We start from the raw sequence: 24,892 nt of genomic DNA, 5'->3' as shown, positions 1-24,892 counted from the left end.
CACTACCTAGCCAGATAACATTACCTTACAACAGCATTCCCTTCCAGTAACATTTTTTCTTCATTATAACCCAGATTGCAGGTTGAAAGCGAGCAGAGGCAACCTCGCCGGCTGCCTGAGCATCTATTAATTACCGACGAATCCCTGCCTGTCCCAGTGCCACCTTCAGACAGCTTGTCTTCGCAGTTCTCAGAAGCAAGGCGAACTCCATGGGAAAACAGTAACACATTTTAGTTTTGTTAATAACAAAACAAATCAATTAGATTAGCAATGATAGCCTTGGCCCCTGGCACTTGCGAGGAACCTTCTGGAGAATTAACAAGCGACTGGCACTTATGGCCTAAAGCAAAACTCCTCCAGGAGTTAGGGATCTGAACGAGCAGCCTAATTTTCAGCAGTGTTTGTTTCTCTGTGGGGAGGAAAGTGAGAATGGCTAAGGAAAAATATTCGGATCAAAGAAACATTTTATTCCACCAAACATTAGTAACGCCCCTTTCTGTCATTCACTAAAATTGCGACCCTAGACTAAGCAGCTACCATTTCCTCTCAGTGTAGCTTTATACTTCAGTGGAAGTGATACCAGACTTCAGGACACAGACATTTTTTATAGCTCAAGGTGCTGCTGCAACAAAACCAGCAAATCAAGTCAAGATAGCTTGCCATTTGGGGCTTGAACTATATGTGCTGTAAGACATAATTACTGCAAATGTCCACTTCATTTTCCAAAACAAATATAAAAACCACGTGCATAAGGAAAAAGAATGATTTTCCAGTATCTCGTTTCCTGTATAAGGGGATATGGGCAATGAGAAGTGCATTATTTAAAAAACAAAAGGGCTATGTTCTAGCTATAGTCAGGCACTATAAATATTTCAGCTACTATTATAATTGGGTTCATTTAAAATACTGTCTACTCACAAAACACTGCATTCAAAATGCATTGTGTGGAAGAACTACCATTTATTTTGGTCACATCAAAATATCACTCAATTTTTTTTTTTTTTTCTGAGTTGCTGTAAACACCATCTTCTGAGAGGAAAAAGTGCTGATGTAGAACATATAACTCATCTTGTCTCTGGATAAAATGACTGCTATTAAAAAAAAAAAAAAAAAACTTTCACCGCAGAAGTGAAATAATATATATTATCTCAAGAAAACGTAAGGTTTTTGACAGCACCTTATCTAATCTCAACGGTTACATCCCAAATAGTATCCTTAATAATGAATTCTCCTCACCTTCCTAACAATCAACCAAATTATGCAAGGCCAGTATTATAAATACAAGACTGTAAGAAAGGAAAGGTTTGTCACCTGAACCTTGAAAGCAGGTACTTGAGGACCTGATTAAGCATCTCAGCCACTGCTGTGCTACGTGGGCTGCCCAGATGCTGCAACAGGCAGAACGACAGCGCCATAGGTACTGCTCTCGTGCAATAGCACTAGACACAACAGAACAGTGGAATAAAAAGCCTTTTGCTTTGAATTCTTGGCTTTTGGTGGATTAAGTCAAAATCTTAAGATTGGATTTTATCCTGTTCCACTTTTATGGTTTTCATCTTTTAAGTGGCATTGAGCATTTTTTCTGTAAGAAGTTAGCAATGAGAGAGGCTTACATGCTGTATGAAACAGAGTATCCTTTTAAAAGATATATATTTAAATAAAAATAAAAACAAACCACCTTCCATTAAATAGGAGGTTTCATGGTTCAGATGCTATGGATTGCAATATAGAAAAAAAAAAAAAAAAAAAGGGTCACAAGTTAGCAACTCCTAACAGAGGCTTCTAAAAGAAATGGTTTATTTTGTAGCCAGCAAAAGCGTTAATATCCTCTGCACATTTCCTAACTTCTAGATGTTATCAACCATGAATGTGAGAAGCAAGAATAAAGAATAATCTCATAGGATTAACTGAATTGTTGGCTATGGGGACAAAATTGAAAACTCCTTAACTCTTTTTTCTCCTAATACAGCCGATATGTTTTCTCACGAGAGCAGCCCACTATTAACATTAACTTTTGTACAAGCGTCAGCTCTGCCTTTTTAGCACTTTTAGACTTCAGTCTCAGTGACAGACATATCTTTCACCATTTCTAATCTTGAAAGCATTGCACAATTAAGTTAAATGTGACGGTAAGCAGCATTATTTACAGCATCGGCTTTTTAAGCGTTCAGAATGTCAGCTTTCATAAAGAAGCTAAAAAGCTTTTTCACCTCAGTTCAGAAACAGCAAAAGAGAAACCCACGTCTGAAGTATTTTTTGAGAAATGGAATTGTGGCAGGTTGAAATCACACCAGAAAACATGTTTCAGAGTCCAAGGAACTGCCTCTGTGCAGTTTGTGTACCTGCCCTGCATGCCACATCTATGGCAGCACCCAGAACAAAGAACTTCAGGGGAATTACATGCGATGCTAAATGGTTGTCTTTGATGGGACCAGATGAAGAAGAACTAATGGTACCTGGTGTATGTTTTCACCACTGTTTGTTAGTGTCCTTCTGCACCTCTGTTCACCTGCCAGTCCCCTAAAACAGCCTTTCCATTGCTATTGTATGAGCCTGGGATGATTGGTGGCCCTCTCCTGCAGCACATTCCCAAAACAGCTTTTGTCTGCCGTGGTTATCCTGCTGCCCTAACCAGCTGTTAGAAAATGATCAAAATGGGCCGGTTATTACTCCAACCAAGAAATATTCTTCCACCAGGAACAAGAAATCACATGCACAGCTCCGGCCCCAAAGTATGCAAGGAAAATTATGTTCATTAAAACTCTTTTCATAATGACATCCTTACTATCAAAAGGCTCAGGGATGATTGACCTTGGCATCCAGGATTAAGCCAGCATTATTTTTCTTGATTACCAGCAGCAGAATAGTGGGGAAATTATAAAGCCATTGAGAGGATTAATACAGCCCTGATCTCTCTCTCCTGGCTCTTTATCTCAAGCGATTAAAGTTCTCGGGGGGGGGAAGTCATGTAGCATACGCCTGCTGCCATGGACAGATACACTATCAGCTCCATGCATCAGCTCCCCCTGACAGCCAGGCCAAAGGTTAATTATGCATTCTGTATATAGTTTTAATCATTTTAATCAGATCGCCACTCTGCTCCATCTCAGGCCTTAACTTTCTGAACGCAAGAGAAGCACTTCAAGCGTGGCAATGTTTGCTCTGCGAAGGGGAGGAGGGAGGAAGAGGAGGAAACACGCAACATTACCCACAGACAAAAAGAGATGATGCAAAACCTATCGACCGAACAAGACGGCTAAACCCAATCATTTGTGTGAATAGAGGCAGAATGGCACTGAGCGGTCAAACAGAGGACACGAGGTCCTGTTCTAAGTCAGAGCTATATCCAGAGAGCTTTCCAGGAGCCTGGAACAAAGCACGTCCTCAACCAGCAGCCTTCACACTTCTCTCCACTGTTGTCTCTGCTTTCAGTGCCCTACTCTAGCAACGGCAAAGAAGAAAAGGGAAATAATTGCAGAGTAGTAGGAAAAAGCCATTAAAAGAGACGGAACTAACTGGTTGGGCACCACAGAAGTCACAGCTCTGTGGTCTGACATCAGAACAAAGGACCGCTCCTTTGAAAACTTCTGTTGTGATTATTACAAGCTCTGTTCAGCGCTTTGTGCTTACATCTCATGCAGACAAATCTCCCATTTACGGACATTTAGTTGGAGAAGAAAGAGTTCAATAGGGCTCTGTTTTAGTTATTAAGGAATACTGGCCCTCAGGATGAAGGGAGGAAGCGCCATCCTTGGAATGACGTGGGAGAGCAAAGTCTGCCTTTGTCTCCTCCGGAGCATACAGAGGCATTGTTATGTTCTCCTGAGATGTTTTCAAAATGGCTGCAGCAAGGAGAGCGTTCAAGCTTCTCACCAGCAGCCAATATTTACTATGACACAAGAAACATCAGACACAAATGGGTTCTCACTTTTAATGATGTGATCTCCCAGCCAAAGTTACCCTGATTACACAGCTCTGATACACCACCAGGCACCGCTGTAATACAAGGCCACCTGGTATTTTTCAGGGTACTTTACTCTTATATCAGAAAGCAGAACACTAAGATTATCATCTGGCCCCTCCAGCAAGTTCCGTTTTATAAAAATATCTAAAAATATTTGACAATTCCTTTGGAATTGAGGCCTCTCCAGTGTTTTATCAAACAAGCAGAAAAAAATATATATATATATATGATTTCTCTTTACTCCATAGCAGTCCTTCAATTCTTGGTATAACGTTTGGATATACCTGACTATTCACAGGGGACTTTAAAGATAATTTATTCTTATTGAATCCAGACATCTAGATGTACAAACACACTGACAGAATTATGGAATTACATAATAAAACCAATAACTAACAAAATCCTCCCACATCTGCACAGGGGAGGACTCCCTCATCCAATAAAACCAACTTATCCTTACTCCTAAGGCCGCCATATTATTAGCCCCATTTTATTTATTTATTTATTTATTTATTTTTTCCTGCAGGTGATTTTCCTACACACACTAAAACCCACATTTGAATTACTTTTATTTCTGTTTTGCCCTTATAATCAATGGTCTATGCATTTAACCTTGAAAAATACTTTGGTAAGATCCTAAACAACAGAAGTAACAAAGTCAACATGTTTTGGGTGTTGGGGAACAGGAAGCAAGAATTAGATCCCCATCAAGAGAAGTGTATTTGCTTCTCACCAGCACACATTTTAGTTCAAGTACCATTGAAAACTCACTACAACAAATGCTGTTCTTTCACATTCCTGTATTTCAAGGTGTCCAGAATTCAGCAAGATCTTTATTGCACAAATTCTTAAAATCAGATGCTGCAGTCAAATCTCACAAGCATTAGATTCAGCTATCAATTCTGAATTGAAACAACTCATGGCTCCAACAATCTAATGCAATAGACTTCGTATTTTGAGTGCCGTGAAAGCACATATTAAAAACTGTAGTATGTCTGAGGAAAGAAAGCACAAAAGCACTGGAAAGAATAAGGTCACTTTTTTTAGTGTAGATTTGTAAGCTATTTATTCAGTTCCCTACCTGCCATGATGGAAGGTTCCACCAACTCAGCTGAAACAAAAACTAGAAAAATCGTTCCTTTTCCTGAGTATATTGTCTCAAATTGGTGAAATATTCACAGCGCCTTTTTATTCCTATTTCTTGTTTTCCAGTTTGTGATGTAGTCACACAACTGTCTATACTTGTACACACTCAGATTATCATTCTTGGAATAAGGTGATCCTTTCCAGAGAAAGTTTGTCTTGTCAATGTCTTACCAAGTTTGAAAACTGATGGCAAGAAGAGCAGGCAGCCTTCTAGCAGCACCCATATATCTATGTCGGAAGTTGTCAGAGTCATGAAGCTGCAAGCTCTGACCATTAAGAATGGAGTTCTCCTTCACCCATATATTTCTAAAACTAAGAACCTCAACCGCCTGGGAAGTGGAAGATTCTGAAACTATTTTTCCGACATTGGTTGATAAAACAAAACATTTGACTTTCCAAAGAAAACTGTGCGATGAGAGCATTGGTCATGTCCAATGTATGGTGCAGCTTATCACCAGAACCTGATGGATCTGACAAAGATAATAGGCTAATTTCAGAGTACTGTCAAGACTGGAGTTAATAAGGGCAAGGTCAATTCCAAGTGTCACAGTATCTTTATGTAACATGCACTACTGCAGTATAAAAATGCGCCCAGCTCGAAGATTTTGCAAGTTGATATTATCACTATCAGAAAAATCACTTTAGAGCTTAGGAAGTAATGAAACACCTTTGAAAAGCAACTTAAGAAGAAGGGAGATAAAAGCAGGGGAAACAACTTTGCTACTCAAGAAAGATGCTGTTTTCAATAAATAAAACAAATGGCAAAACAAAATAAACCCTATTGCACAGAGAATGACCTTTAAGAGAGTCTAACCTTAGTTCAGTGTAAAGGAAATTAAAGTCTATCGTACTGATGCAGGCACAGTCAAGTGTCTTGTGCCGGTAGCAAGAATTCCCACTGCTGCTTTTCTTCTGACCTTTTGCATCTAGTAGGAGGAGAGGAAAGAGAAGGGAAACCATCTGGATTTCCTGTAGACAACATGTCTGTTAACATACATAATGACCCATCTAGTAAATAAAGGAACCTTGTGATATTTGTGGTAAGCAAAAACCTGTCTCGCTAATACTATTTTGCCAGGTGAGGTAATAACTCTGCATAGACTCCCCATTCTGAATAATCTGCTCTTTGTCTCCCAGGAAAACAGATTTAACATTTATTTGCCCTTTGGTTACTAAAGAAGCAGACCGACTGCAGACTGCCCTTTTTCTCAAGTCATTAGAGAAGCCGCCTTTCTAAGCTTGTTTCTCTAAGAAACTTGCTCCTTCATCTCTCAATATGACATTTGTCTAAAATGCTGTTTGCCCATCAACACAGGAGAGGAAGCTAGCTCTGGCAGAAGAGAAGACTCCTACCCTCCCCAGCAAGTCATCACCTACTGCAATTTGCTTTCTTCCTTGAAATATATGTGCTCTAGACTTCTCTTGATCTCATACAAATGTCTTCTCCCTCCATACTCAAGTCTGTGTGAAACATGACCAAGGCCAACCCATTTCAATATATCCTTTCCACGAATAATGTCAGAATACCAACTAGAAGAGATGGCTATGAGAAGGAAGAGGAACATTTGGAATGCTTTAAAGAAAATTTTGATCAGTAATAAGAGTTCTAGGTCAACAGCCCAAAAATTCCTCAAGCACTGTAAGAAACAATGTAGAAGACTGATAAATGTTAACAACCTTTTCCACAGAAGGATTCCACTGAAATCTATTTATCCGAATGGTGCAATACCTAACAGGGCTTCAGACGAGAATTTGGCTGCAGACCCAGAACTTCAGACTCTCTGCTCCCAGTAAATCCATAATAATTGCATAAATAACTGTGATGCTACTGAAAAAACTGTGACACAGTGAGGTGATACACAACTTGCCCATAGCACAAAACGCTTAAATGAGTTTAAAATAAATTAGTCTGCATTATCTCTTACATTCTTGCTGACCAAGTATACCTTTGTTTTAGAACACATATTACTGTCTGTTCTCTCCCATTTCATAATCCCAAAAGTCATCTTTGCGGGATGTGTTTAAGTAAACCTAGAGATATGTCCACAGCCTAATCTCTGTATTTTCAGTTCTTTACATGGCATCCCAGGAATGCAACCAATTCTCTACTTTAAGTGCCCTGGTGCTTTTTGTATAACTAAGCAGCAAAACTTGACACTGATGATTACCAGCCCTGTTGCACTTATGCTTGTAAAGCCAGAATAAAGTTAAAAAAAAAAAAAAAAAAATCCTTGTAAAAGTTTACTTATTCATCTAGTCAGCTCAGGAAACAAAGGCAAACAGTTTAAGTACAGTTGTTTTTCATCTCTGAAGAAGGTGGTGTGCTTGTAGGATCCTGCCAGAAGCAACATAACCCAGCAACTCTAGACAGCATAAGTATTGAATTAAGAGTGTATTAACACTAAGGGTCCTTGGGGAACATCATATATTTCCTCTCAAACATACCTATCATTATGGATTTTCTTAATTTAAAAATGAAATGCAGCAGACAACACCAGTAATAATTACCTTTATGATAATGCCACAACCCATTTTATTGCTCTGAAAGTCAAATATATTTATTAAATCTGCATAAATTACAATATTATTAAACTCTAATTTATGTGATACTGTGTAAATGAGAGACTGGTTGGACCTTTATACTAGTGTGTTCTAGCAGATAGGATGTAATTTATATTTGTACAGTGACTGTACTTTTAGTTTATTTAATAATAATATAACTATTCTCAAAATATAGTAAGCCATTAATTGAGTATCACCAACACTATAAAATCAACCTTCTATAAAGCAAACATGGGTGAGACAGCCTTATCTCTTGCTGCTTAAATAAGGTTCAGTTCTCTTATGGAGACAGTTTTAATCTCATTCGACTGAAAATTTTGTTCAACAGTATTTAATAAACCCAGTACTACCAAGAGACACATATGCTATGTAGGAATTATACTATTTATTGGAATAAGTTATATGGCACATTTTTCAGCATCAATGATTGGTGACAGCCTTGTTTACTGCTCATTAATAAAAAATAGAGGTATCACTCCTGCTGGATAATAGTAAGGTTTCTTGTTTACATTTCCTTCCAATTACTGTAATTGACCAATAACTCACTGGCGTTCTGGGCATTTATTCTGAACTTCATACAGAATACAGCAACAACCCTTCAGTGTGGAAGCTAAATATGTCAGGATTAACATCGTGCTAAACATTCAATCAGAAATTACACTAGCATGGTAAGCTAGGGGTTTATGAGAGGTTTTGTGCAATTTGTGGATTTTCATCAGATCAGATAAGCATAAGTAAAGGTCGGTCACAAATCTGTATTCATCTCTCTACTAAACCAAAAATATAAATTTTATGAAACCTAAGTCTGATTTGAGAAAGAATTATACACTACGTTTGGTATATTTCTGTAGGCTCTTCTCACTTTAAATCAAGCAAAATACCAACAACTTAAAGTAATTTCACTTGGTAACAGGAAAACAATACCACTGAATCATTAGCTCATCAGTTTGATCATGCAGAGATGCATTTCCCTCCCTGTTTTCTAGAAAGGTTGTCATCGTGTGGTAAAACTAAAACATTAATTCCTGGCTTCCAGAATTTGAAGATTTTTGCAATCACCAGATATAAATGGAGCTAATGCTTGGATAAGTAATTACAAATGAGACTGTGCCTTGAAAAGAGAAACTTATTTTGCGCAAAGGCAAGAAATGCACTCTTGGTTCTAGATCTCGTATAGTACATTACAGAGGTGTCAAGCCATAGCCTCCAAAACTTCACATATAGATATTGTATGACAGCTGTTGACTACAAACCTCTTCCAGAACTGTCCTAGCAAATACCTACACTGCACCTTGCAAATCTTGGCAATTTAGTAGCTGCCTCAAATTGTTTTTCAAAGTAGATTTCTCCTTTTATATAGCAATGGAATAAACACAAACTCTTCTAATTCAGTAATCAGGACAGATAATTACATCTCCTTAATTGTTTTCTTTTTCCAGCTTAGGTTCGTGTTGATGGGAGATGGTAAAATTAGTCCACGAGCCATCCGAAATTTGCTGCTTGCTGATTAAAGCCTTAATTGATTCAGAATGTTTTACAAATCAATCTCTGAATTCAGGATCATGGTGGCATATTGTAAAAAAAATTTCTCTCTCTCAAACACACACACTCCCCTTGTGAATGCGAATCACATTCCCATAAATCTGTAACTGCATGAGCAACTTGCTTATGTTGCTTTCACAATTCACTGTTTGGTAAAAACAGAGCAAAACTGTGAAATAAGAATTACTTATAGCAGTAACCTGCTGTCCCTTACAGAGGAGTCTCATTCCCTCTTGTGCTTGTCTTATAATTTCTGAATGGACTGCATGCAATAAAATAAATAAATAAATAAATACTGTCCCGTCTTCTGCAGAGCTCATAAAACTGAGATCTACAACCTGATGTAAGTAATGCATTCAAAGCAGTATGTATTTCTATGATGCAGTGCGTTCCTTCCCTGTATCAGGATCTGCACTTTTCATTGACATTTTTTATATTATCTATCAGACAGTTTTGGTGAGCTTTGCATGTTTCCGGGGACTGCTACCCAGGAGTCTTTCTGAAACACACATTCTGAAGTTCCCATGGTGATCAAACATGAACAGGAAAGACATCTTACATAGTTCATCTAAAGGAACAACTCTAGCAATAAAGACAAGGCCCATCCTTTCATATTGCTAAATCTGCAGAAGACTGAGTAAGTGCAAGATGACTTGGATGCAAGCCTCTCTTTCCACATTGATTGTTCAATTCAGTTCAACCTTACTTCATTCTAAACACAAGCCCACCACAGTCAAGAATGAGACAACTTAAAACCCCACTGTATCCTTTAAAAATAATGAGAAACAAAAACAAACACAAGCTGTCTGGCTTTCTGTCATACACTTCAAATGCTGTCAGATTTCACAAACTGTCCTATTCTTTAGAGCATACGCTGTCTATAATAATTGTAGTTGTCATCGTCTCCCCTCCCTTTTCTTTTTAATAGTTATGTCTGAAAAAATGTAATTGGATGCTAAAATGACCTAAATTGCAGAGCAACTTGATTATAGGCCAGTGTTTTTCCCGAGACCATTTCTTCTGAAGTCAGAAGGATCAGCAAATGCAGGCAGGTTTGCTGTTTATGTTCCTTCACAAGGCTTCCCATAAATTACTTAGCTATCGTGCACCATGAAGGTTAACTTTAGGTTAGAAAATTCTTCTTAAAAGATGTGTCCATCTTCTGCATCATAAATATTGCTTCTGTAAAACATATTCATTTCTGAGGAATATGTTTAAAAATACCACTCACTCAAGTATAAGTACTTACTACAAATGTAATACCTTTAACGTTAGCACACGAATTAATGGTTTTGTTTTTGTTTTTGTTTTACTTCCTGTTCCACTGGCATACTACGTCATGAAGCATGTGTAAATAATGTGTTAAGATACTAACAAGTTACCAAGGTTGCTTGCAATATTGTCAAGTGAAACTATAATGAAGTAATGGATCCACACCAAACTAAAACGGGATAATTGAGTCATTAAAGCTCAGTCTTTTAAAGATGGCAATAGACGATTGTCTACTGACTTCACAAACCTCTAATTCAAACATACAGTCTCCTTCAGAAAACAAAACAAAACAAAAAAACTTTATATATTGCTATAAAAGCAGCAAAATATAGATCTGAAAAGAAGTTGCCTTAATGAAACAGAGTTTGCAAAGACTTTCAGGAAAACAGCTCGGTCATTATTCACAGTAAATTCCTAACTTGAATGTTTTAAATTTCACAACTTGAAAATATTTTGAGAAAATTAAAAACACCTCCTGTGGTATATGTGATGCAAGAGTGAACCAAGAATAATGGTATCCACCTGCACTGGCTAGCCATAAACCCCAAATGCACAGTGTTATTTCATACTCCCCTTTGCTAGAGTTGCAAACTGCCATGCTAAGCAGAGGGCTGTCACTTCTTCCATTACAAACACCCTCTGAAAGCAATTGTGCCAGTCTTCTACAAAACCAACCAACCAACAAAAGGACAATAAATTTTGTTATTCACTGAATGCGTGCTGCTTACCTGTCTTGTAACCAGAAAGCAAGCCCTCATCAAATCACCCAGCTGAGTACAGGTACTAGTGCCACCACAGCCTAGAACAAATCCGTGCAACTAACCTGTAACTGCTTCCCACTCAGCTTTGTGAAAATAACTTCTGCATTATCCTCAGGGTAGGATTTCAAGTGTTATCCTGAAATGCAAAGAGGCCAGCCAGATTCTGTAGTACCTCTCCTCAGCAGCCTGCGAAGTGCAAATCACCCCCTTCACGACCGCAGAGCTCCGACCCATCAGCCACAGTTTCATCACAGGCGGTCTTCCTCTCCTCATCACATGTAATGCAAGCCTTTGCTTTTGTTGGCAGCACAGCCAATAATACTGGTTTTCAAAGTATCCCAGGATCTCACAGTTGTAACATGATATATCAATCATACACAGAAGTAATCAATACCCTTTCCAAAAAGCAAAGTGGCAGGTGATAATCCAAACTCTATCAAGACACTTCCAATTTTGAACTATTTGCCATATTTACTGGGCTTATATTTCATACAAGACACTTCTTGAAGACCTGTAACTTTGAAAAGTTAAAATTTACATGTCCTGAGACTGCATGAACATAACATTGTCATACTTCAATCCACTGCTTCTTTCAATTGAAACATTTTTCTTTCTATTTTTTTTTCTTTTAATTCCTCATTACTTCTTAGATATTACCTATTTTCATTAAAAGGTTGAATTTGTCTTTTCATGGTTAAAGGGAAGTGCTGAGTATCTGTTTAGACAATCCCTTAAAAACATGCCTGCTTCATTGACTAGGAATTAACCAGTAAGAGGTTTTTGAGTTTGTTTCTTTTTTTAAGAATAGCTTTTCACAACACTTGCATGCAACAAACATTTTTGTCAAGTAGGCCACAGACCAGTTCCTGTGCCAATATGGTTAGAAATAAGTATTATTGTAGTGGAATAAGCAGAATTCTCTACCAAATATACCAAGGGAATACCCATAAATGAAATAATATTAATTTAGACGAAGAATCAATATGCAGCAAAACCAGTAACATAACAATGACCACAAAATTCAGGTAAGCAGAAGAATTGTCTGTAGGGAAAATGATTAAACAAATGATTCCTGTCACACCAAAGGTAATAAGCAGTAATTGCACAACACATCTTATATAAATCTTTACAATAAATCCCACGGCGTTTTACAGTTCACCGGCAGACTAGACAGTCCAGCATGAAGTTTGGGAATCAATACACTAATAATACACTGAAGTATAAGCAACCATAGAAAATTGTTTTATTTGAAAATATGAAATTGGTCGGAAAGTGATGAGTTATAATCACAGTATGCACATGAAAACACTCCCTTGGGCTGTAAGTTCAATGCTATTGAGACACATGCAAGTTCTCTGTTCATTTATTAATATATATATACATACACACACAAAATGAGCAGGGCTCAAAATGAAGACATTTATGTATTTTTTTCAACTTTCCCTTCATATATTTTTCCTTACATCCTGAATTTCCATTTTAAACTACAGAACAATGTGAAACTTAGATTTTGAGCTAAAATAAGATTCCCAGATAACCTTTGCTTTGCAAGATAGTCCCCAAACGAAATTAAGTCGCTCCACAGTAATTCTTGGCCTCGTTCCATGGTTATGTGGTAAGGAGCATTTGTCATAATCACTTGTAATTGGAAAAGAACAGGAAGAGATCACTGTTAATTACACTACGTTGTGTGTGTACATAGGACTTTGCAGACCCGTCGCTGCTCAGTGGTGACAGTGATGACCCGGGATAACATACTTCACAAAGTGGAGCGAGACGCGGCAAGTTCTCTGCACAAAGAGATTCCCAGTACAAAAAGGCAGATATTTAGTTCCACCTCCCTTGATAACAATAGGCCTATTTGAACTATGATGTTGCTTTTTGGGCTTTTTTATTTTGCTTGGGCGGGTGGTTTTTTAGGCGAGCATGGCGTATCTGCTAGCATGAGAATGCAAAACGCCCTTTTCCTGCAATTATCCTCAGCATATTCCCTTTTCGGTTTCATGGGCCTTTTTAGCTAGCTTTTACAGACTTGATTTAATATTCATAATCACCTTGAAAAGGCCATCTGCAATTTTAATCACTCACTACCAATTACTTTCTGTAATAGCTCTGACAGTATCACTCTCAGTGATCTGACAAACCCGCGAGGACAGGGGAAGGCAGCATGCGGGGAGGATACGGCACCGTGACTTTTTGCACCTTTCCTGCCTTTACTGAGCCAGGTTTATGGGCACATGGCTTTACGGAGTGGATCCAAATACAGCCAACATGGAATCAATCATTTTTATCACTCTTTAGTACATTAGGAACAAATGGGAATTAAAAAACAAACAAACACACTACTACACACAACTTTTATTGTCTTTCCTTCTTCAGGCAACAGATCCTCCAACTGCAATATTTTCCCTATACACAACAGCAGTAAGCTAACTTTTCTCAGCTTTTAAACATTTTTAACATATATAACCAGCCAAAGTTAACAACAATTTTGCAAGAGCAGGGCCATGGAGTCTAGGATGTTGCGTGCACCCTCCTGGCTGCCACAGTTCTTCATTTTTAGCACCGAAAGCCTTCAGTTCTTTATGGATATACCATTTAGCAACCATGTTCTCCTGCTTAGAAGTGTAACTCGGTTCCCATATTCAATTAAAAAAATGATTTATCCACCATACAAATACACAATTTGGGGTTGTGAATTATTTTTGAGGTGCTTAGGCATATAGACAATAGTCTGCACTTGAAAAATAATTCAGTGTTTTTATTACCTTACAGCGTAGTTTGTATGAAAAAAAAAAAAAACAACCAACACCACAAAAACAAAAAACAAACAAAAACAAACAAACAAAAAAAAAAACAAAAACAAACAAACAAAAAAAACAGAATGCGGATTACTTGGACATCTCACCCCTCTGCAGAGGCGAACGCCAACAGGCCAGGCTGAACAGCATGAGCATGAAGGCTTACAGACAGCCTGGGCTGGCAATTTCCAGCTCCCATCGTGCAAACAGGGAGGCAAGAAATCGATGCAGCTTTAATATACATCAGGTGAAGCAACCCAGGTTATAGTCAAATTGAGTTTCTCTTCCTGTTATAAATGAGGGAGGAAAGTCCAATTATTCTGAATTACTTTAAAATTCATACCAAGTCCTTACTAAAAATCCAAATAGATTTCCATACTAAACATTTTTGTTAAAAATTGGAGCAAAAATTGGTTAGGTGTTTTCAGAAAAACACGACAGTGGAAGTTCCTATTTGCACACTATCCATCTTTGCTACCGAACGAAACAGTAACAGTCCAATTAAATGCCTTAACCATAACGTGCCTATGCAAAGGAGGAGTTAAACTGAACAGATGACATTGAGTCAGGCATGTCCTAAGTCTCAAATGCTTATTTTGCAGTTTTAATATTTTTGATTTTTGTTCATATGCAGACTAGGCCTTGTACTTTTCAGAATTACTTAGACAAGTATGTCCGGCAGAACGATGAGACAGTGATGTGAGGAGTTTCTGTTCTTATTTAATTTCCCTGCTCTGTGATGTATATTGAGAAGAGATTAAAAACATCTTTAGTATGAAAACTTTTAAAAATGATAACCCTCAAGCAACCATATGTTTGTGAAAGAATGAGATGAAAATTAGTTTTTGTAAATATGCTGGGGAGGGAGGGGGGTGTCTGCCAAGTAAGCCTTTAGCATGTGTAAGACAATCTTTAGGAAATAGTTAAGCTTTTGCAGTAAGTGAAAAAGTTATTCTATTAAACAGCTGTTTTGCGCTTATTTATTATGCCTAATCTCTATTGTTTATAAGACATTTCAAACTTGCCTAACACAATGACAGTTTAAAGAACATCAAATTACATCCTAAATTACTTATTGTTTTTTATACTTAAGAGCAAGCACTACTCCTGTGAATAAAAAGTGACATTCTGTGAGTTTATCCAATTTATAAGAAAAGATGCTCCTCACTATTTTATTAAGGAAGAGCTTTGTATCTTTTTATCCTCTCATTGACAGAAGAGCCAGGACAAACTGTCTCATTACAGAATCATACAGAGCTGTCACAGCCATATATTACATGGATTTTTTTTCCCCCTCTGAAAGAGATTTTTCCCTTAAAACAGCATGTTTAAGCTAAGGCTCCCTTCACTAAGTTTAAAAAAAAAAAAAAAAAGAAGTATTTTATTATTAAAAAGCATCTCTCAGTAGAGTTTAGCAACTCTAAATAAATTAAAATGATATTTTAAATACACCCAACTTTGTAAAGATGTGAAGAGAAAAATTTCATGTCAGCTATTTAGAATACTTAGTCAGGAGTGTAGCATAACAGAAGGGGATTCATAAGATATCAAAAGGGGTAAATTGATATGAGAGCCTTCAGTAGGTATTCCTTTTAAAGCTTCAGAGTAATGACACTTATATAAACTGAAACTCAAACCTCTCTATGAATGCCTACAAATGGCTATATTTTTCTCCTCTAAGTTTATATAAGGGGCAATTTATCTTGCCCATACGTGATAACAAAGAAATAGAGTTCTAGGGAAAAGATGGTGCGCCAGTCCTACAGTACCAGGATGGGGCCAACACTGGATGTTGTTTTTCTTAAAATCTTCTGGTTTATGATTTCTGTTACTGTTATATTATTTATCATATCTATTTACTTAATAGTATTTTTTGTAGTATTATCAGTACATTTTAAAAAGCTTTTCAAAGATTCAAAACTACTGCTTAAACTTACACCTATGGGCAGCCACTACTATTTTCACAACAACTAATCATGGGTATAAAGTTTCTAAGCAAGAGACAACAGTAAATTAGTTCATTTCCTCGCTGCATTAAAATAGAACAAAGAAACTAGACAGAATTATTTTTACAGCAGAAGGCAGTTAAGTTGCAATTGGTCTATACCGTCAGTTTTACCATTTCCACCCCAGTAAGATGACTGAAACTCGACTGGCCAACATCGTTTTATGTCTGATCAAAATAATGCTTATTTCAGCAGCCTCCTTTCATCTTATTCAATGCTAGATCACTAGTACAAGACTGACTCTGAAGAAAATTTTTGATTCTGATCAAAAATATTTTCTTTGTAAATTCTGAAATACTATTTAAAAGAATTGTAGGTCAATCAGTGAGATTAAAAAGCATATCCATTGAACTAGCAATACTTTTCTGTCCAGAAAAGTTTTCTGGCATTTCTCTTATGTTGGCCTTCTAAAAAATGATCACAGTTTGTTCAAGATGGCATTTTTCTGTATGGCATGTATAATTGATGTATGTCACTTTTTGTAAAATGATTGCAAGGTAAATTCAATTTTCTCTTTTCCTTGTTTGTGTCCTCTAAGAATCTCTTATCTCCACATATCAATTACAGAGCAGTGACAGAGATAGGATACAAATCACTCCAATGAATGTAATAGCAAAAGTGATTAGAGATAGGAAGAGATTAATTGCATGTGTCAGATATAAATAAAAGGGTTTAGAAGACAACCCAGGATTTTGAGAGTGTGTGTGTATTCCAGATCTCTTACAGACAAAAAGAAAAACAAGCCTTACAAACAGACAAGTGTAACAAGAAGCTATGTTAAAATAATGAGTTGGATTTCAGAAACTCGACATTTGCCAGTTTTTCAGCTTGCATAATGTATGTACATATGCCAAAGGAATATACACTCAACTGGTGTGCATTTTCCAAGCTTCGCAAGCTAGGGACGATTCCCCATAATAACAAGTGTTATGTAAGTGGCATTTGGGAGAAAAAGAAGGAACTATTTCCATAAAGTATGCATTTGAAGCTTTCCACATTTTTTTGATGCAACATGATTAATCAAGTACCAGATATTTAAATATGTTACATGTTGACTTCTGCTGTTTATATTCTCAGTAAGAATGGAAAAAAAAAAAAAAAAAACATATAGAAAGGTTATTTTATTGCCTTTCCATTCCAAAAATACATCATCCTCTACTAGGGTTGACTTACTTAAAATCTTATAATGAATCTGAGGAAAGTCAACTGGAAGTCAAGTCCTACTAGCAGAGGGGCCACAAGTCACCTGGAAGGGGGGAGTTGCAGCAGATGCAAAAGTGCACCATGGGTGACAATAAGTGTTATCAAAAATAGTCCAGAGGAAGAAGCTGGAGACAAACCAGCCTTCCTGCTGTTTATCAGAACACTGATAGAATATTTGAGCAAAGCCAAAGAAAAGTTCAAGCTACCACAGATGTTTCTTGCCTAATCTAGTTCCTGCAGCTTACCAATTTATGACTTTATCCATAGGTTTTTCTTTACATCACTACAATTAAAAGTGAGAAAAGTTTTCCTTTAAGGGGAAGAAAGGCTCAGAATTACAGAAAAGATCTGGCAGCACAATTTGGAGCCCAAGAATGTTGTTAAAATCAGAACATAATCTGTTATTTCTTTGTAATGCATATAATATGATTCTACATTGCAATTATGTCTCACAGTAGATAATAGGGCAAACCATTGAGAATATTAGCCTTCAACATAATTCCTAGCCCTGGACAATGCTTAAATCAACGTTTGTTCCGATGCCTCAAAACCGAATCTTTAACACTAACTCAATTTAGTCCTTTTTGTTACAGCTATAATTGTTACTTAAATGACTTAAACATATGCATATCAAAGCATAGTTAATTTGTATGCAAACTATTATCAAAATCAGAATAAACAAAAATTCCTGCTTAAAAACATATGCCCTTCAGTATTAGAGCAGATTGGAGCTACAACTAAAGAAAAAGCATATAGCAGTTTTCCAGGGTGTTAAAGATGGCATTTACACAGACTTCATCCTTAAGGTTCAATTTCAAATCCCAAACACTTCTACAGCCTCCTTCAAATTAACTTTTTGGATAACAAAAAAATGTTAAGTGATCATCAAAGTGAAGGCACACATTTGCTCATGAAATCACACATGACAATTGCCAGGATATCTTCCCTAGAAATTCTGCCCGACAAAGAGAAAGCAATGCCTGTGCAGAAAATGCGAAAGGAGAGAAGTGTCATTATCTCAAAGAATGAATTAAAACCAGTGTATAGAGGGCCGAGCTGTACTCATGGGACTTCCCCACTATCTGATCACAACCTCAGGCATATACGGTACAAACACTGGACAGAAATGCAATTTTATTTCACCCCGTTCCTTTTCTTTTCCCCCATTCAAAAAAAAAAATTAAAAAAAAATCATTAATTTCACCTCAACAGCATTGACCCACAGGGGCTAAGTGGAGTAAATTCCCTTGGCAGGAACTAAAAACAGTTTGACAAGTTTATAGGACTTGCACGAAATTGACCTCAGAATAGAAATCTCTGTTCTCTAGGGGGTCCTGCCCACTCCCTTCCCTCTGCTGACACCTGAAAGCTGGAACTAGCAATGAAAAATTTATGCAGCAGTATGTTTCAAACATAGCCATGAAGGATCCTCAACATCTGCTGACTTGAGCAAACCTCGGTGGTTAATATGAAAAATTACGTGTGTGAAATGCTTTCTTCGGAGAGGAAGATGTCTGCCCAGAGCCTTCTGAGAACTTATCTTCTCAACAGACCTGACAGAAGGGTGTCAAAAGCAGCATTGTATCAACTACACTGGCAGGCAAAATGGCACGTTTTCCTCCACTTTCTTTTCTAACAGTGTAAAGAATATTTCATATTTACTGCCACTGGAAGTGGCCTAAACATCTTGTGCTATAAGAACTTTTCTTTATAACCAAAAAAAAATGAACAAAAACTTTCACTGCAAAGTCAGTACCCTGTCAACCTGGAACTGAACTCCTTCCTTCCATAAAATTTTGTGTTTGATGATACATTAAATCAAAAAACAAAATAAGCCTCAACCAGAGACAAACAGAGACTGTTCAGCCTCATTTCAATGGCTACCATTACAGAAGAAAATGTCCTTTTGTAACAAAAGTGGAAGCTGGGCAGAACAACATGACACCCTCATATTTTAAATTAATTGCAACCAAGCCAGAAGTTTAATGTTTAGTCCCCAATTTACCCCCAACTTTTTTTTTTTTTTTTTTTTTTTTTTAAAAGCAACATTGCCAGTGCTCAAGGGAAAAATTTATATTTGTTAAATGATAATTGGCTTTATTATCATTGACTCTTCAGAAATGCTGGCTGGCAAGGTTTTTAAAATTTTCATCAGTCTTGTTTTCTGTTTGTACAAAGCCTGCGTCAGAAAAAAGACATCAGTCTGCAGAGCACTCCACATCTCCCGGTATGTTGAGACTACCTAATTTACTAATAAATCTATTGAAGCGACATGCATCTCAATATTTCACAGCTTAATAAGGAGGTCCAGAAGTAAGGCCCCAAATTGCAGTTCCAGATGATTAGCGCTGCAAAACCAATTGAAGCAGGAGTATCTAAGCTGTCAGAACAGCTTACACATAGCCACCTTTTGCAAACTTGCCATTTAAATCACTTACTGGGAGACACTTACTCAAGTTTTTCATAAAAATCCTTGGAACAAGCTGAAATAGCAGTGCATACTGTTAAAAGTTTGCAAGTGGGCCAGGGGTGCTCACGTCTATAGCGCTGTATTGTAGTTAATAATAGAAAGATCTCAGCAGGGTTTTTCGAACTTCTTAAGTGGCACTGGAGTCTTGCCGTGTCATTAAATAACAAAACAAGGACACTCGTTGCGTGCATTGCAGTGACTACCTCAGCCAGCAGCTTACGGTAATAAAAAGCTCCCTATTACTTGTTCTTAAACACTTTTTAAATTCCTGACTTGCATACCAGAAGCCCTAACAGTTACATTGGGAGGGTCTTCATAACTCTCTGCAGCCCACAGTCTCTCCCCAGTTTAAAAAAAAAAAAAAAAAAAAAAAAAAGAATAAAAACCTCACCTTCACAAGTAAGTGGCACAGACTACAGAAAAGTGCCATGTCTCCTGTTTTTGGTTTTTGTTTAGGTTCTATGCTACAGCCAAAGGAAGCTTGTGGCAAGGTTTACGAGAAATTTAGCTGATATACAGTAGCATGACCATCAAGGAAATAAGAGCTTTATGATGGCCTTACTTTAATGAATACTTCCATCTTTAAGTGTCCTGCCAACACTGGTAAGATCAAAAGCCTGCTATTCTATCCCCCTGACAAGCCAACAACTTCTCAAGGAAGAAAACTGACCATCTGTGCTGTAATGTCTAATTGGGAGAAGGAACAAAAAAAAAAGAAAAAAAAAAAGAATCAAGGACCACTTTAAGGTATTATCATCAAACCTATTGATGAATAGATGGAAGCAGGGAAGAACATTACAGTAAAAACAATTGGGAAATCCTTAAAATGCTATTTGCATCTAAGAAAAGAAGGTTGCAATAGCTCAGTGACAGGTTAACTATCTATGTTAACAGGTTAACACACCTCTGGTCAGGTTGGGAAGTTCCAGTGATGGAGTTAGCACTGAAATCCTCCAAAAACAGGAAATCTGCAGAATTTTTGACAGGCAGCAAGTGATGTATTTGAAAGGAAAGAGAAGAAAACTGGTTTTTGTGAATATTACTGCTAGTAAACCCTTAACTTTCATAGCTGCTTGGCCAAATTTTTCTTTTGTTATTAACGAGGTGGCTCTATACATAGCTAAAAAGAAGTCAAGATTTCCATTAGCTTTATATACATTTCAACTGATTTTAAGACATTTTAAATTCAGGACTGATTTATAACATCTCATTCTAATTTCAGTCATGACATACTGGCTTTTGGGTATCAGTTTGATTTCACCAGACAGTTTGGTATATTTTCCAGATACTGCTCAAACTCCATTTACTTCCAGCCACAATTCAAGGCTGTGACTTCCATCTGCAATATAAAGGCCCTGCAACTCATGCTCTGCTTACCTTAGGGCTATACCTTTCTCCTAGTGTCAGTCTTATGTTTGGGACCAGAACAGGACTGCTTTCTCAGCTGTCAGAGTTTGATTTTGCAAACGTGTTTTTTCTGTAGGCTGGAGCAAGTCCGATGCTGATGTCCTTCAAGGAATAACAAGCTGTGCATCTCTAACAGTGTGTTCTCAGTGGATGACTACCCTGGGAATTATCTGTATTTTTTTCTGTCTGCCCTCAATAAAAGTGGCAATGTGTGCCGAGTCATGTAGCAAGGTTGCACTCAATTAATATATAAATATAGTCACACAGAGATTGGATATTCCACTTCACACTTGAAATAATGAAGCTGGTTGTCTTTGTTATTATTCTTGATTATTTTAGACCTGTCCTAACAGAAGATAACATGTGCCATCTCTTAAAATCTGATAGGATTCAGACAGTGACAATTCAATGTAGTATCTTCCAGTCCTGTATGTCCCTTTACAAATTTGTTTTCAACTGCTTGCTGGAATTATTTATTACTCTTCCAAAATACACCATTTTCCTGCAACCATTCTCTGCATACTCTATCATTCAGGACCCTATTTTTGCCTGATTATTTCCTATTATTGGACTGAAGGGGTTTATTCACTTGTATCTAATCTATCACACATTTCTTTTCTTCCTCAGATCAAAGTTCACGACCACCATGTTAATCTCATTTCCTTTACAGACACTGCAATGCCTAATGGCCAGGGTCTTTCTTCAACTCATGTAGTGTTACTCATCCTGGCTCAATTTATTAAAATGTTTATTTATCTCTGAGGTTTTATGAGGTTTTAAATAGTCCTCATTGATTAATATTCATTCTAACAAGCAAATCCATATTTGGCTTTCCACCTTGCCTCATTCCTATTGTTCGCATTCCAGATAGACTTTGCATTCATGGTATCAAGTCCGCATGCATTTAAGTATTTTCTTTTCCATATGCTGGTATTACCTTCTGCTTTGCACAGAACTTGTTATGCATGCATGATCACAGACTATTTCTAGCATTAATTAAGATATGAAATTAAAGTGAGAAGTATATTATTGGTTGCATAATACAAACAATACAAGTTTGCTTTAAAAACCAAATTACTGAAGTGTTAGCAAACCTCTTTATACTGTTAGAAACAATGTTTACCATCTACATGCCACAGTACAGATGGAATGCACACAAGTGGATTTGCAATATTATTTCCAATTCAGAAAAACGTACAAAAAGCATGAGGAGTTCATTTAATCTATAAACATAGCTAAGAAAACACAGGTTTGTCTCTCCTGCTCTGCGTTCCACCAGGCAGCCTCTGCCCTCCGTGACTCACTACACAATGTACTCCTGAACCCACTAGCAAGGCTTCCATTGTTTGCAGAAGAATAACTTTCCCTCAAATCTGATGAGGAATTTTACTGGAGAAAAAATCATTTTTTGTTAGAAATTAAATGTTTCACAGGTACATAATGTTTTTGATGAGCTTCTGATAAAAGCATATAATCAACAGCAATTTGCTACATTTCCTGCCCCCAAACCAAGAGACTCCCAAGTTTTGTTCTTCTGAGGAAGCTAGCCATGTGGACTGGCTCAAACCTATTAATTTCCAAGATCAAAAGGGCATTTTATCATGCTGATTGGCAGAGATCTGAGAGCACTGCATCTTCTAGAAGCTTAAACTGAAAGAGTACCCTGTCAGTAATGCTGCCAGCCTCATAGACAATTTACTTAATCATCTCTTCCTTATCTCTATAATCAAAAATAGAAACCTTCACATTCACTCAGGCTAACATACTCCCTACCTCACTGTTACATTAAAAACACCTCTACCAAATGCCCTCAAAGGGAGTCAAACCTTTCTACGTGCTTAAATTTCTTTATGCAAACACATTTACCAAACAGTTTACAATATTTAACATATGCACATTTTACTGATCATACATGTAAATATACGGTGTGCAGCCATTTTTCTGACCCCATTGCTCTGCTGCTTTTGCTGTAAAACCTACTTATGGAACGTCTCTGTAATGGTAGGTGTTAATACAATTTGTGCAAAGTAAAATAATAAGTAATAACAATGAAATGTGTGTTCCCTGGGACTCCGTGATAACTCCAGGTAAAAATAATGTCATAGACTGGGAATAGACTCATTAATAAAATTGCACTCAGAAGAGTGACTTGTTTACTTACGCACAATGGAAAACAATACATTATCAAACCCTGTATTAAAAAGAAATTATGATCACAACAGCACAACAAACAGCCAGGGATATCATCATGTACCTGCCTTGCACAAAACAAACAACCAGACAAAAGGCTTTGAGGCTGATTTGTCGAGGGCCTGTACTCCCCCAGGTCCCTCTTGCTGCACAAGCTGTTCAGCGTGCTCTGAACTAACCAGGAAAAGTCAAACTCCTTTAGGAATCCAATCCTTTGTTAGTAAGGCTGTTTTTATTAGGGCAGAGTTTTGGGAATACCTTCTGTAACCTCAGTAACACGGCATGTTTTCTAATATTTGGATACTCACTTGCTACGCTGAGCTGAATCAATGGACTTGTCTTGTTCTCACCGTTCTTTTCATTGACAGCCTGGACGTAGTAGCCTCCCGCATCAGCCACTGATGTTGCAAGGATCACCAGCTGATTCTCCAGTGTTATAGCTCTGTTTAGGAAAGTAAAAGATAGTGTTCAAACCAAAGAACAGTATTCACTCTGCAGAAATTGTACAGTGCTTCAGACTCAACAGAATACTATGATATTCATTGGGCATTTAAGGCAAGATGTAAGGCAATCCAAAACAGCCTAACTTCAAACACCTTCACAAGTAACACAAGATCTTCGATGCTTTTAGGTTTTTTTCTCTGTTTAGATCACGTGACTTGTTTATGGTAACATGCAAAAAGCTATAAAAAAGCTATAACACATGAAATCAAAACAGTTTCAATGGTTTTAAGAAGTTCCAGATGAAGTGACGAATAAAAACAAAGACACCGTGCAACTGCATCATTATGGGCTAATGGTCCCAGCAAATATCAGCATACTGCAAAGTCAAGGTGACCGAAAACCTTTCCAAGGCATGAAAGCTAGCCTATTAAAAGGCTGACACTCCGGGAATAACACCACCTAGTTCAACCAATATCCTCAGATGAGCTGTGTGTACATAGGGAGGGAAGAGCTTTCATTTAACCTAAAGCAGGTGGGAAAACACAACCCTGCGGTTAGCACCGGCGTAGACTCGGAGGAGTCAGTAAATGTAACTATATAACCCAAGTCTACACTTGCTTAGTGCTGCTATACATCAAATGTCTCTAGAAATCCCCTCGTAGGCCAGAATTACTCATTTACGTTGCAGTAGGGTTGGTGCCTTTGCATTTTACATGTATTGAATAATCTTTTCCTTGCCTATGCAAGATAAAGTTTTAATCCAGAGAAATTATGTAAAGTTCTAAGGGCTGAATTGAGCAGGACACAGGTAGCTGAAAAACAGATAAAAGAACATGTAGAGTTCCACAGCAAGCCCGGGGAGCTAAGAGATGACACAAATGTCGACTGGGCCAGGCACAACTTCAGTAATCTGAATGCAAGTCTTGGAGCACGAAACTCCTACCTGCACTTACATCACTTGATGAGAAACCCCACTGAGTTCAGCTGTGCTATTAGGCAAATCCTTGAGGATGAGGTTGAAACACAAGATATAAAGTTACACAGGATGAAAAAGTTCGTATATCAATAGGCCATAAAGAGTCAGATGCCAAGTCAAACTCTTTGTACATTAATCAATCAGTATT

At 37.4% G+C, this 24,892-nt stretch overlaps 1 protein-coding gene across 1 annotated transcript in view; it reads right to left on the bottom strand.

The window, feature by feature from the left end:
* Window positions 1-24,892, bottom strand: part of SDK1 (sidekick cell adhesion molecule 1) — a gene marked incomplete at its 5' end in the record, with an annotated part of 391,349 nt that overhangs the window by 181,843 nt on the left and 184,614 nt on the right. Inside the window, one exon of the mRNA XM_084295713.1 lies at window positions 23,633-23,766. Coding sequence (XP_084151839.1) covers window positions 23,633-23,766 — 134 coding nt within the window. The remainder of the gene's footprint in view (window positions 1-23,632; window positions 23,767-24,892) is intronic.

The sequence above is a fragment of the Netta rufina genome (assembly GCF_964035555.1).
Source record: "Netta rufina genome assembly, chromosome: 15".
Lineage (NCBI taxonomy): Eukaryota > Metazoa > Chordata > Aves > Anseriformes > Anatidae > Netta > Netta rufina.
The sequence above is the reverse complement of the archived record's forward strand: the minus strand, read 5'-3'. Positions and strand labels throughout refer to the sequence as shown.